This window comes from Nannobrachium achirus (assembly GCF_963921795.1).
Source record: "Nannobrachium achirus genome assembly, chromosome: 12".
In the NCBI taxonomy this organism is placed as follows: domain Eukaryota; kingdom Metazoa; phylum Chordata; class Actinopteri; order Myctophiformes; family Myctophidae; genus Nannobrachium; species Nannobrachium achirus.
The window spans coordinates 4,469,641-4,485,068 of NC_137832.1; the positions used below are offsets into that span (position 1 = coordinate 4,469,641).

The following is a 15,428-nucleotide window of genomic DNA, read 5'->3' on the forward strand; positions in this document are numbered from 1 at the left end:
CGGCGAAAGTGCCAGGCGAATGTACCAAATGTGTTTAGGCGAATACGTTTTAGTCGAATCGGCCTGACACCAAAACATAGAATCAACAAGAACCAACCAGAACAAGACAGACAGCCATTTAGTTACGCTGAGGGGGGAGAGGGAGTGGTGTACTGGGGGAGTTCAGGGATCGTATGGTTGTAGGATAGAAAGTGTCTTTGAAGCGGGTGGTCGAGGCATGGATTGATCTGGTATGGAGAAGGGCTTTCATAGCTTAAAAACGTACACATTTGAAACACGGAGATACAAGGTTTCTCCCTGACCGTACCACTCATACAAACAATACACATGTGGTAGAAAGAAGAGACCAGGAGAAGCAGGTTTTGAGAGGGTTTAATGTGTTGACAGGTCATCATCTGTATTTGAATGCTTGAAGGTGAGCAGACCCTCCTCAGAGGTTGGGGTTGAGGATCTTCCCCATGAACAGGATGTTGTCCGAGTCGGCGATGAGGACCATGAAGGGCCGGTTGAACTTGATCTGGGGGACGTGGTGGAAGGACAGAAGCATGACGCCGATGCCCGTGGCTCCGGTGGCGGTGGCTCCGCTTTCATCTACGTCCAGCGTGGCTTGATGGACCACCTGAAGATGAACCCAGCAATGATGATTAGGGCATTAACAACAAAGTCGACATGCCGACTGAGTCTGTAGTTCTAATGGAAGCTAGGGAGCGGGTCTGTAGTTCTAATGGGAGCTAGGGAGTGAGTCTGCAGTTCTAATGGAAGCTAGGGAGTGAGGCTGTAGTTCTAATGGAAGCTAGGGAGTGAGTCTGCAGTTCTAATGGAAGCTAGGGAGTGAGTCTGTAGTTCTAATGGAAGCTAGGGAGTGAGTCTGTAGTTCTAATGGAAGCTAGGGAGTGAGTCTTTAGTTCTAATGGAAGCTAGGGAGTGAGTCTGTAGTTCTAATGGAAGCTAGGGAGTGAGTCTGTAGTTCTAATGGAAGCTAGGGAGTGAGTCTTTAGTTCTAATGGAAGCTAGGGAGTGAGTCTGTAGTTCTAATGGAAGCTAGGGAGTGAGTCTGTAGTTCTAATGGAAGCTAGGGAGTGAGTCTGTAGTTCTAATGGAAGCTAGGGAGTGAGTCTGTAGTTCTAATGGAAGCTAGGGAGTGAGTCTGTAGTTCCAAGTGTGACAGAGTTTATTCCACAGTTTGGGGGCCAGGAGGGCAAATTGTCTAGGACGAGTGGAGGACCCCCAGGTTCTTGGTATGCATGCGGGCCATTACTATCATTTAGCTTGGGACCCCTGGAAACCCCTCAAGGACGGAGTTTGAGAACCACTGGATTAGATAAGATATTCTTTAATGATACGCATGGGGAAATGCAGGGGACATAGCATATTTAGCTATTTATTTATAGCTAACTTCTACACCAATCTTTCCTTTGGGTCCCTGGCACAAAACCTTTTCAAATGGGGGTCCAGTTCACAGTCAAATACATCATCAATGTGGGGGTCCCTGACATGAAGATGTTTGAGAATCAGTGCTGTAGTGCAGAGCACATCCCAGTGGTCCATGTGTGAATGTGTCAGAATGAAACATGAGTCTTTAATCCAAGAATAGAACACAACATATGAGGGTCAGGCTTGGTTGAGGAGCCTGATGGCTGCTGGACTGATGGACTGACTGTCCTTTGTTGTGGTATAAAAGAAGGGACAAATAGACAGTCAGACCCTCATCCTCTGTGACGGCTCTTACCTCTGACACGGCCAAGTTCTCTCCAATGCCAGTGAGATCGGCGGCAGCACCAAACACGTCCGTTATCCCCATCTGACCCAGCACATCTTTTAGGCTCATCTTGGTCTTGATGGAAAACTTGGGAACAAATACACGGTACTCCCTGAAATGGAAATACAAACTTTAAAATGTGAAAGTAATGTAAAAGTCATTACTTGGCACAGAAAGTAATATTCTAATTATACAGTACCATACCAAAGCGACATTGGGAACCTTGATAAGTGCTACAGTATATTAGTACAGTATATTAATACCTAGGACTTGCGACGTAAAAAAGACAGTGAAAAGACTTATTTGCAATGTTCCTTTTAGGCAGGGTGTTTAACTGTACTTGTACTGTACTACATTCTTTAATGTATTGACTATACTTGTTATATTCTCCACTTTTGTCTAATAAAATACTCAATCAATCAAATCAATCAGTGCCATGTAGTGTTATTCATTATTATAATTTAAAGTAACATGTAATGTACAAAGTTCCTTATCGACTTTAAAAAAAACGCAACCACTTAACCTGACGTTCCAATGTTGCGCATGTCACGTTTTCTTGACAAAATAGCCGCTTATCTACAGGTTCACAACACGCCACAACATGTAGATAGGCAATTTCCGAAAGAAATTAACATTTGTGAAAACCTTGTGTCATCATGTCAAACCTTTTCTTCATCCACTTGAGCCACTTGGCCAAGTGCATGGGGCAGATGTGCTCCTCCAGCTCGGTCAGATGACCTGCGTCAGGCAGCATCAGCAGCATGGAGTAGGAGTTGTTGAAGGGCAGACGGAGGACAGTGGTGGAGATGGACTGGTCAATGTAGACGTCGAAACCGTCCTCCACGTTCATCATCTGGACTGGAACCTGCAACAACCAGAGGGGTCACAAGGGGAGGGGGGGGGGGGGGGGATTACTAGGGCCCAAGGTGGAGGGCCCTTATTTATTTCATACTTTAGCTATTGAAAAATAGCAGATATACAAGCCCTGTGGTTATGATCTTATACTGTACTTTATAAAGACTGCAAGGCTCGAAACATTGTAGCCTATCTGCTGCCGTTTGCCGCCAAAAAAAAAACAGCACCAAGAAACCCAGGATGTGCGTTATTTCTTCTTTGAATAGGGCCTATTATCTTCATGAACAGTGAAAATCAAAGCATAACTATAGTAAAATACAAGGTACTGTACAATACACATAGGTGCCAGAGGCGTCAATTGGGTATCTTGGCTACAGGGGAAACAAATAAAATGTACTTCATAAAATAAATTCATGGTATGGCAACATGACTGATGTCTTGCACGCGCGCCTTTGCTGAACTGACACCACTGAAATGTTGGTGCAATCAGTGGTCACCAACAGGGGCGTCAATTGGGTATGGCAGAGGTATGCAGCTGCCATACCCTGGGTCCAGAGGGAAAATAAAAGTTACTTTTAAATATAAATCCATGAATGTCTCTTTGTCTATCTGTGGTGGTTATTATGTTGTTAAATTACAGTAAAATAACTACAAATGCAAAATTTAATAATATGGTCACTTTAACAAGGTAACATGACTGGTGTCTTGCACGCGCGCCGCCGCGCGCGTGCAAGACACCAGTCATGTTGTCATACCTTAGCTTTTTCTGAACTGACGCCACTGGTCACCAAACACATACAAAACGGTGGTGTGTGCTGGTACCTGGGTTTGCCCATCCACATGGAACACATCCGCCCTGGTGTCTGCAACTTCAAACGGAGTCTGCCATTTCCCTGTTTGACAAGAAAATGTAGACACGACAATGGCAATAGTCATTGAAATGAGGGAAGATGACTGTGTTCTCTGTGTGACCACCAGGGGTCCAAAGAAGAAAAGGACACTGAATGGGGATTAGACTCTAATGTTATCAAATGGGGATTAAACTCATGTTTATCAAATGGGGACTAAATTATTAAAGTTGAATAACTGAACTAATGAGCGTCACGATTGGTAGCCATTCTTGGCAATGCTTTAAGATGCTTTCTCGGAGTACCTAAGGTACTCTGAATCATCACCAAAAACAAAAGATAAATATATTGCTCATTTTATATCAATAATCCTACATTTATCCATTCATGAGTTGTCCTGACTGAAAGGTTATCAAATGGAGGTCCATGGCCTAATCTAATGTATATCTTCTGAGGGTACAGAAAATTAACACGATTAAAGAAATCAACCCATTTTAATCTCACTTAGTTTTTGCACCACAGAACCATCAGTTTCAAGCATAATGATCATAGTGATGCACCAACCAAGAAGAGACAACAAACGCAAAGGGAGAAGTGGCCGATCAGAGCGCTTTGCTTGGCCCAGTGGATGCGAAATATAGATTAAAAAAACTCACTCGTTGATTCACTTGTACAACAAAATGTGTTTTACTTGAAAAAAAATGCTTCTCAGGTCAAATATCGATGTGCGATTAAAATGCGATTAATTGTGATTAATTAATCACAGAGCCTGTAATTAATTAGATTACATTTTTTAATCGCATCCCAGCCCAGCCCTAATATATATATATATATATATATATATATATATTGTGTCAGTCTAACCAGTGTGGCTGCATGCCACAACACGAGTCACACTTGCAAATTAATTCCATCATTAGTGGCGTTTCCATAAACTTATTCGAATTAGGGAAGCGAATTATCAGAAATACGCATTAAGACAAAGCGAATTTAGCATGTTTCCATTTGCGGGTGTCATTCGAATTAGCGACGTTCGCAAGAGTTGATCGGGCTGATTTTTTTTCAGACCGAACCTGCAGCACTGCACCGTCTGCACGTCTGACTGCTGTGACTCGGTCGCTGTCTAGTAGTGGGAAGAAGGGATTATCAGTCATCATCATGGCCCCAAATAACTTTTAAATATATTACAATTGGCGACGAGTCTCTTACGAAATTGGCAAGAGTTCCTCTCAATACATAAAGCTACCGGTTCACCGGGAAAACCGCGGTCGCGTCGCTGCACAGTGCAAGTTTCAGCGTCCTCTGGAAGGTCAGGTGGCCGATCTGCAAGCTCACAACGCGGCGCGGAGACGTGGATGCGAGCTGCTGTGCCTGTGAGCTTGTAGATTGGGCACTTCAGGCACGCAACACCGTGGGATGAGGAAGGGTTCACTCGCCACCGATGGCTTGAGGTGAAAACGGGAGGAATTTACACATGGTCCGTGTCACTCCGTGTGTAACAAACAACAGGTGTGTTTTGTGGGCTAACGCTATAGGCTACCATGGACAAAGCGGCAGGGGAAATGGACCTAGAACGTCATAATCTATTCGCATTTATTGTCTGACCCGTTTCCATTCACTTAAGCGCATTTAGTTTATTCGATAAAGGCTCAAAATCCTCCTCCTCCAAGCGGATAACTTTTTTTGCGGATAATGAAAGTTTATTCGCATTTTGAAGTGTTTCCATAAAAACATTTTGCGAATAAGCCGTTAATGCGCAAAAAGTGGCTTTATGGAAACGCCACTACTGTCCATTGTATGCCCATATATGGAGATCCCTGATGTCATCAATATTAAGCCTATATCTGGGAATGCAAATGTACATTTTGTCAGTCTAACCAGGGGGGCTGCCACAACACGAGTCACACTTGCAAATGAATTCCGTCCTTGTCCATTGTGTGACCATATACAGAAAGATCCCTAATGTCATCAATATTAAGCCCATAGCTTGGAATGCCCATATATGGACACATTGTGTGTGAGTCTCATGTGGTCTATAACAAGACATATACGATGTCAGATGTCAGTCATATCCATATCTGGGAAAATATTTTATCCACATTTTGTCCAACTCAAACAACCAACCGCAACTCGAATCACACTTGCAAATGATTTCTATTCTGTCCTGCTTTTCGCACATCGGGCATCTTACTGGCAGTTATTTTAATGTATGTCTGGCGTTAGCTCTGGTCCATCGCGTCACCTCCCGGTGACGCTCTGACAGACCCGTCTCAGCCCCTACCAGGGCTCAACTTCAGTCAAAATAAACTAAACTACTTCACTACTCACCAAACCAAAGGTAGTTTTGCGTTGTTGAAAGTCTATTCTCCGCGGTGGTGAACCTCTCTGCACCCCACCTACTCTGTAAAATACATTATTTTTGTCATGAAATAAAACGCACCCACCTCGAGCCACCCAGCGGCCACCGCAGGTACAATGGTTCACAACCCGGAAATAAGTGGCGGTCGAGTTGGATGCACTTTATTTCATGCCAAAAATTGTGTATTTTGCAGATTGGGTGGGGTGCTGAGGGACTCACCACCGTGGAGAATATACTTTCAACAACGCAAAACTACCTTTGGTTTGGTGAGTAGTGAAGTAGTTTTGTTTATTTTGACTGAAGTTGAGCGCTGGTAGGGGCTGAGAAAACGTGGTCTATTCATTTGCCGACGGGTCTGTCAGAGCTGGACCAGATGCTAGTCTGGCGTATGAAAATGATATTAAAAACAATGCAGACAATAGACGGACATCTCTTACCTTTGTAGTAGATGTAACTAATGAGATACATGACAGTAGCAGGATCCAGGTCTTCCACCAGTTTGTCTATCTTGCCGTGGGTCTTCTCGCCCACATACTTGTTGATGGTAGCAGCGCTCTCCGTGGGATTGGTAAAGTCCAAACTCTTCCCGTCCGCCTGGTAGGACTGGCTCAGGGCCTGCAGGAACTCCGGCTGTGGCTTGAACTTATTGTCCACAAACACGGCGGTTCCTGCGTTAATGTCCTCGGACGAAGTCTTGCTGGCTGCGGTCAGAAGTCCATGGAAGGCCTGGTCTACGTCAGCCTGGGTCAGCAAGGAGCTGTTGAAGCCCAGACCACTGAAGAGCTGCTGGTGGGTTTGGCCCCGGGCCCCTACAGACAAGGCTGCCAGGGCCAGGCTGACACTGGAGGGGGAGAAGAAGATGTTCTTGCCCTGGTTGTTCGCAGCCAGTTTCCTGTACAGGCTGAAGGCGAAACCTTTGTTTGCCGACGTCACCGCAGAGAGGCTGGCTGCGGCGCGGTCTGCGCTGTTATCTGCATGATCTGAAGGTGATGAGATAGATCTGTTAAACACATGGAATATGAGAAATCGGACAGAACCGTCTTGATCACATGTGACAAAATCTGTACGAGTAATATAAAAACAAAACGCTATGGAAGACCCATGTGAAAAGAGAGGTTTTTCCATGGCCTCTCAGGAGTATGCGTGCAAAGTTAGATGCAGATCGGTCCAATTATGGGTACGCACGTGAAGCGGCCTGGATGCCATGAGGCTGATTTGAAAAACTGTAGGGTGGTATTTCATCCTTGGTCTAGTGGGAATTTGTTTCAAAGTGGGACCTTAATTATTTTATACTTTAGCTGCTGAAAAATAGCAGATAATATACAAGCTCACAGTGCGGCACCGAGTACTGTGCTGCACTGCTGCTGGAACTAAATATTTTTAGATGGGCATTTTGGGGGTCCTTCACATGAAAAGGTTTGAGCATCACAGACAAAGCACCTTCAAAAAACCTTAGATTTGAAATATTCAAAGACTTCACGATTTTTCAAAAATAGCAGATCTACAAGCTTGTATAGTGATGACCTGAACCCAGTCATACCTTCATGTCCTGCATGGTGATGACCTGAACCCAGACACACCAGCACTGATAGAATCAACACCCCCACGGCTCCTTGCATCATGGTGACCTGAGGTTCAAAAGGTTCTGTCGTTAATTTTGTCCAAAGTTCTTCAGTTGTGCAGGGAAAAGATGAGTCAGGAAGTGGCTAGTTGCAGGCTGTCAACAAACTTTATTTTCTTCACAGAAATATGCAGAATATGAGCATAGCGTCGCCTCTCGCATCGGATTGGAACTAAAACCTGAGTGGCTAGAGACAGGTTTCTGAACCCCGAACTCAGGTTTTGCAGCCCCTTAAGTATTCAACACTTCAAAAGCCCTGAATAGGGGTGGGGCTTTGCCCACATGGCTTCTGGCAATAGATGGGCGGGGCTGCAGTCAGTACAGAATTAAATGCAGATCATAAAATATGTTCCAAACACAAAGTTACAAGATGACAAATCATTCTACAATCCATAATTCACTCATAACTCAAATAATCATACTCATACAGCCAACTCCTGTTGAAAATGGTTAAGCAGAAGTTACTTTTTCCTCAGAGACCAATAATTAAAACTCCTCTCTCTGAGCGGGGAGCGAACAGTGGATTCCCTCCCAAGAACACTTGAGAAGTCTTCACGTCCTATACCGGTTAATCATGAATATATGTTCCTGCTTGCCACATTTCTCGTTAATGGCCTGTTAACGGCAAATTCTGGCAATATAGAACCATATTATCCATTTACCAACTTTCTGACAGCGTCAGGCTGTCAGAGAGTTGGCTCCTCTGAGTCTGCTCCCCCCGACATGGGGTCAGTCATTGTAACCAGATGGTCAACTGATTACCATCCCTATCAGCATGAGGCGGGCTTGAGTGGCCCTGCTATCTTTACGCATGTTAATAGGCTCTATGCATTTACGCCATTTTGTTCTACTTCCAGGTGTCTTTCGACTTCCTTCACAGGTGTTACTGATGATACTAATGAAGGGTCTGTTTGATTTATTGTACAGTGGTTCTTTAATTTCAAGGACCCCCATAACTCTGTACAAATGGAATCAACAAATGGAATCAAATGGACCCTTGCGGGTCCATTTGCTTCCATTTGTACACTGTCAGAGATACACACCTGTATGGGGACATTAACCCACTCAAGGACACTTTGAGACCCACTGGACTGGTGTAGCAGAGTGTTTCCAGTGAGCCAACATGCACAATATCAGCACCCTGACTCTGTTTGACCAGAATGGAACAGACCCTTCATTAGTATCATCGGTAACACCTGTGAAGGAAGTCGAAAGACACCCGGAAGTAGAACAAAATGGCGTATACTGCATAGAGCCTATTCAGCTGCTGGGGAAGGGCCACAAATCACACAGCTCTGTTGTTTGTGATCTGTGGAATTTACCAGATTACCTTGATTCACTCAAATCTCGGTGCCTTCCCGTCTAGCCCCTTGTCCTCTGCTTTCATGACTTGTACTTTATGAATATGACCCAAAATATACGACAGTTCCATCAGTCAATAGTTCACTCACTGTTAACCAAACAGACCTTTCACTCTAGGCTAGCGCTTCTGTCTGGAACTACAACTACCATGAATGTGTTGTAGTCCAGCGCTTCTCAACATTTGGCCCATGGGTCCACTTGTGGGCCTGGAGGATATTGCAAGTACTCCCCCAAATAAATTGAACAAAACACTATGATTTTAAAGGTTGGGTCAAGTGATTTTCCTTTTAATTAAGATCTTAAAGTTCTAAAAGCACTCTATAGTGTTTGTTCAGCAAGAGGGGTCTCCTCAGCGTGGTCTACCTATATGTTTTTTGTTTTTCTAGATTGATATTCCTGTGCATTTGTTGTATTGCTGTTGATGTACTGTCTGACATATTATCTTGCTGAACAAACACTCTATAGCAGGGGTCAGCAACCTTTTTGAAATGAAGTGCCTTGTTTTGATTTTCTAGATAGTGAGTGTGCCATGTCAACATCATTTTTAATGACTCTCCATCAAACATTCTGCCATATTTGTTAGAACATTGTTAAAACGATCATTAGACACAGTGAAATAACCTACCTATCTCCCCGACTCCCTTCCCAAGTCAGAATTTTAATGAATGTAGAAATATGTGCAGGATGTAATTTGCTGCAAATTAGGTAACTTAATTTCAATATCCACATTTTAAAAAATATATTTAAAAATAAAAATCCTCTGTCCACACTTCTGCCAGTGTGCCAGTCATCATCCTCCCCTGTGCCAATGCTGGCACCCGTGCCTAAGGTTGCCTACCCCTGTTCTATAGCAATGATTACTATCACAATATAGAACTATTTAACACTGTTACTAAACAAACACTCTATAGCAATGATTACTGTCAGAATATAGAGCTATTTAACACACTGTTACTGAACAAACACTCTATAGCAATGATTACTGTCACACTATAGAGCTATGTGACACTGTTACTAAACAAACACTCTATAGCAATGATTACTGTCACAATATAGAGCTATGTGACACTGTTACTAAACAAACACTCTATAGCAATGATTACTGTCACAATATAGAGCTATTTAACACTGTTACTGAACAAACACTCTATAGCAATGATTACTGTCACAATATCGAGCTATTTAACACTGTTACTAAACAAACACTCTATAGCAATGATTACTGTCACAATATAGAGCTATGTGACACTGTTACTAAACAAACACTCTATAGCAATGATTACTGTCACAATATAGAGCTATGTGACACTGTTACTAAACAAACACTCTATAGCAATGATTACTGTCACAATATAGAGCTATGTAACACTGTTACTAAACAAACACTCTATAGCAATGATTACTGTCAGAATATAGAGCTATTTAACACACTGTTACTGAACAAACACTCTATAGCAATGATTACTGTCACAATATCGAGCTATTTAACACTGTTACTAAACAAACACTCTAGTCTATAGCAATGATTACTGTCACAATATAGAGCTATTTAACACTGTTACTGAACAAACACTCTATACTATGAGTACTATCCCAATATAGAGCTATTTATTTAACAAAAAAACACTTAGCTATTTAATGATAAATTAATATTAATATTAGTTTTTCTTAGTTTTTCTTTCTTTAAAACCTTGTGAAGTGAGTTGTCATTGTGATATGGATAAATATGCTGCTGCTGTCTTAAGTGGCAACCTTGGGCACCGCGGGTGCCAACACTGGCACAGGGGAGGGTGATGACTGGCACACTGGCATTAAGTGTGAGAGAGAGGATTTTTCTCTTAAAATCTAAATATTCAAAAAGGTGTTGGTCAGTTAAATTAAGTCCCCTCACATCTATATATACGAATAACATGATTCTACATTCATTCATTCTCATAAAACTGGGGAGGGATCCGCTCAGACCAGCCAACACAGGGATGCTGACAGAGCCCTTGCTAAAAAAAAAAAAAAAAAAAAGAGGAAAATGGGACAATAATCCACTCGTCCCCCTGGCCCCAGCACACATGAAGCTAGTTAGCATTTTTAGGTTTTAGAAACGTTTTTTATTTTATTTTTATTTTATTTATTTTTTACTGCTTAGGTGTGTGGTCTACCCATGTTGTTTTTGCTAGATTGATATTCCTGTGCATTTGTTGTATTGTTGTTGATGTACTGACATATTATCTTGCTTATTATATTGATGTATTACCTGCTTATACATCAATATAATAAGTCGCTTATATAGTAAATCGCTTTGGATTAAAAACGTCTGCTATAGTAAATCGCTTTGGATTAAAAACGTCTGCTAAATGCCTAAATTGTAGGATACTGTAGGTGATGTTATTGCTGAATGATTTTAATGATCAATACATCCACTGAAGAGCTGCTGAGCTACATGTGAAAGAAAATATTTCTAAAGAATAAAAAATATAGAGAGAAATCAAGGTTGTTGACAATCAAAATGGAAATATTACATTTTGATTTGGTGTCATACTTTAACTTAATGTTAATATGGCAACACTGACTATCAAGAAAATGAACATGTCAAAAAGGGTGTCTCTGGATTAGAGATTTTCAAGCGGGACCTGATATGGAAAAGGTTGAGAACCACTGTTGTAGTCCATTCAGGTTGAGAACCACTGTTGTAGTCCATTCAGGTTGAGAACCACTGTTGTAGTCCATTCCCAAGTCAAATATGAAGTAAATAACCTGCATATAAAATTGTCTTTTCATTGGGCCATTTCACTTTCCCATTTTAAATGGACAGAAGCGCTCTAGGATTCTCTAATATTCAGAAGTGAAACATCTTAAATTGAAGATAGCAACGTCAATGCTGGAGAGACCTCAATAACCAAGTATCATAAAAGACCTCAATAACCAATATCATAAAATACTTCAATAACCAAGTATCATAAAAGGAAAAGCTGAAACAGGTACTAAATGATAATGCAAGTATGGCAGGGTCACTCAAAGAAAATGTATTATTTTTCAAGTGAATGTGATTTAATAAAGAAGAAGATATAGCCTATATTTATTTCGGTAAGCAATACATTATAAATTAGCTCATCATTTGAAGTACAGCAGTACATTACTCACCTTCCTAATGTGCAGACACCTCACCACAGACTGCTGAGAGACAGACAGAGATGTTGCCTTTTAGCAAATGCTGACATCCACTGCACTTTGACATGTTTGTTTGACAGTATGTCCTTCTCCTATTTGCTCTGCATGGCCTCTGTATTTATTCTGTGTAATGATTACTGTTAAGCAATCAAGCATGGAATCATGGCTGAAAATACAACAGGAATATGGCATTAAGTCAGGTAGCCATAGTCGTCTCTTAGGCTTATATACTGTATCTGTAGACTCTAGGAGGCTTCCATAGATCTGCTATTTTTGGCTAAAGTAAAGGAATATAGGGTCAACCAGGGTTCAAGTGGTTGATATTAAAAAAATAAAAAAAGGGGGGTTTCTATCACACAAAGATTAGGAGGACCCCCTGTAGTAACTCTTTGGACCCCCAAGGGGTCCCGGACCCCCTGTTGAAGACCCCTGCTCTAGGAGGCTATTCTAAACATTATAACAAACATAGCCTTTTCAGTTTAACCTGGATGAAGACAGCTGGTTGTAACCGAGAGACATCCTCTGGTACCTACGTTGGCACATGTAATTTAACCCTATTTATTGAAGAATGCTTGCACTTTATTCAATTTGCACAGCTATATTATGCACAGCAGAGAATTAAAGACCCAGTCATGATTGTGCTGGTTAAGGGTGTTTAACTGTAACCCCATGTACTGACATGCACTGATTTGTCTTTTTGTGCTTTTTTTCCTATAGCACCTTAATAAACGCCTGTCAAAAGGATTTCCATTGAGTGTGTGTGTGTGTGTGTGTGTGTGTGTGTGTGTGTGTGTGTGTGTGTGTGTGTGTGTGTGTGTGTGTGTGTGTGTGTGTGTGTGTGTGTGTGTGTGTGTGTGTGTGTGTGTGTGTGTGTGTGTGTGTGTGTGCATGTGTGTGTATCTGTTGGGAGGAGAGCAGCTGTAATTATTACAGGAAAACAAAATCAATAATACATTAATTCATAACATTTCCAATAAACCATTCAATTAAAACAGCATTAACAATATAGAACCTTGTGGTGTTAGGGTATATTTGTATGGTGTGTGGGTTAAATTCATACCCTCTGGTAACATTCTAACATGGTGTGGTCTCGTAGAGAAGGTCTGGAGTTCTCTACATCAGATCCACTCCCTCAACAGTGGATCCACCCTGAAGGTCAAACACAAAGGCCATAGGTCACAAACTTGTGCACAGCTATATTTATAATCTATTCATTTCAACAGTAGAATAATGATCAGATCCTACAGCTATAGGCAGTTATATTTATAATCTATTCATTTCAACAGTAGAATAATGATCAGATCCTACAGCTATAGGCAGTTATATTTATAATCTATTCATTTCAACAGTAGAATAATGATCAGATCCTACAGCTATAGGCAGTTATATTTATAATCTATTCATTTCAACAGTAGAATAATGATCAGATCCTACAGCTATAGGCAGTTATATTTATAATCTATTCATTTCAACAGTAGAATAATGATCAGATCCTACAGCTATAGGCAGTTATATTTATAATCTATTCATTTCAACAGTAGAATAATGATCAGATCCTACAGCTATAGGCAGTTATATTTATAATCTATTCATTTCAACAGTAGAATAATGATCAGATCCTACAGCTATAGGCAGTTATATTTATAATCTATTCATTTCAACAGTAGAATAATGATCAGATCCTACAGCTATAGGCAGTTATATTTATAATCTATTCATTTCAACAGTAGAATAATGATCAGATCCTACAGCTATAGGCAGTTATATTTATAATCTATTCATTTCAACAGTAGAATAATGATCAGATCCTACAGCTATAGGCAGTTATATTCATAATCTATTCATTTCAACAGTAGAATAATGATCAGATCCTACAGCTATAGGCAGTTATATTTATAATCTATTCATTTCAACAGTAGAATAATGATCAGATCCTACAGCTATAGGCAGTTATATTCATAATCTATTCATTTCAACAGTAGACTAATTATCAGATCCTATAGCTATAGACACATTTTATACGGCCCGCGGCTTCATTCCTACATTGTATTATAAAGGGCTCACCAACACCGTCAAACAAAAATATACTACTCAAAGAAATGAAGTAGAGGTGGGACGTTCGCGGAACGAATCGAGTCTTTTGAACGGCTCTTCAAAATGAATGATAGCAGGATTCGGTTCACAGTAGGGAGCCGTTCCTTTCTAAATGAACAGTGGTGGGAAAAGTACTCAATTTCTTTACTTAAATAAAAATATCAATACTGCAATCAAGTAGAAGTTTGGAATGTTAATGTACTTGACTTGAGTAAAGTAAAAAAGTATTGGTATCAAAATGTACTTAAAGTACCAATATTAGAACGTACTCATTATGCAGAATGTCCTGTTTCACAGAAAATGAGTAAAATGTAGAAAAATCTTTTGAAAATAGCAGATCTACAAGCTTACAATGCGTCACGTTGCGACGCATTGTGAGCTTGTAGATCGGCTATTTTCAAATGGCTCACTTCAAAGAGCCATAAATCCCATCTCTAAAATGAAGGGATTAAAAAGTTCCCTTAATTTATTTGAATTTATTTGAGTATAGTATACTGTACTACTGCTCAAAGAAATGAAGGGATTAAAAAGTTCCCTTAATTTATTTGAATTTATTTGAGTATAGTATACTGTACTACTGCTCAAAGAAATGAAGGGAACAAAATGTTCCCCTACTTTATTTGAATTTATTTGAGTATAGTATACTGCTCAATGAAAGCTCAAAGTACCTTCATTTCTTTGAGCAGTGTATATTACTCAGGATTCCTTGTTCCCTGTTGTCTCAATCTGAAGGGGTCAAAGAAAGGCTATTTTGTTGATTTTCTTTTACCTTTCACGTCTGGTTACATTTGGTAATGTGAGTTATTTGTGTTTTGTTCAGAGCATATTGAATATTGATGATGATAGTTAAATCAAATTAAGAAATTGACTTTGTTATGGTCCGACCAAAAGTACATTTTGTCAGGATATATAGCCGGCTCATGGGTGTTTTAATATTTTCTAATGTGGCCCCCTTTGAACAAAGTTTGGACACCCGTGATTTAAGAGGTCTAAATCGGCCTCAAATCTTAATGGGAGGAGAACAGCCCTTTGTGAGTGATTCAGATTGTAACTAAACGCCTATGTTGAAAGAAGTTAACAACTCACATTCATAATCAGTGATCTGCTGCCATTTGCTGTACAGCATTTACCCTTGAACACTCACAGCCATGGTTTTACTTTGTGTTAGTAAAATAGTCTGATATAACAACAAAATTATGCATTTATCTTATCCAGAGCGACTTACATTAAGCAAAGTAAACACATACATACACACATAGAAGTGTAGTGTCTCAGTAAACTCGGATCACATAGAGACAGCGTAGTCATGTGTCAGTAAACTAGGATCACATACAGTAGAGACAGTGTAGTGCTAAACCATGGGTCTTC

The 15,428-nt window shown here is 40.6% G+C and overlaps 1 protein-coding gene across 1 annotated transcript; it reads right to left on the reverse strand.

The window, feature by feature from the left end:
• Positions 1-356: 356 nt before the first annotated feature.
• LOC308295821 (alpha-1-antitrypsin-like protein GS55-MS) lies at positions 357-12,067 on the reverse strand. Its single transcript, XM_080738882.1, has 7 exons — positions 11,940-12,067; positions 7,362-7,449; positions 6,259-6,801; positions 3,437-3,507; positions 2,425-2,624; positions 1,730-1,871; positions 357-619 (listed from the first exon to the last, which is right to left on the reverse strand). The coding sequence occupies exons 2-7, from the start codon at positions 7,441-7,443 to the stop codon at positions 431-433; spliced, it is 1,227 nt and encodes a 408-aa protein (XP_080595008.1). The 5' UTR covers positions 7,444-7,449; positions 11,940-12,067; the 3' UTR covers positions 357-430.
• Positions 12,068-15,428: the final 3,361 nt, after the last annotated feature.

Bases quoted from the DNA above. Each gene is read 5' to 3' on its own strand.
- LOC308295821 (XM_080738882.1), bottom strand. From the start codon at position 7,443: ATGATGCAAGGAGCCGTGGGGGTGTTGATTCTATCAGTGCTGGTGTGT. The intron at 6,802-7,361 runs GTATGACTGGGT...CATCACCTTCAG, and splicing joins TCACCATGCAGGACATGAAG to ATCATGCAGATAACAGCGCA. The intron at 620-1,729 runs GTAAGAGCCGTC...GTTCATCTTCAG, and splicing joins AGAACTTGGCCGTGTCAGAG to GTGGTCCATCAAGCCACGCT.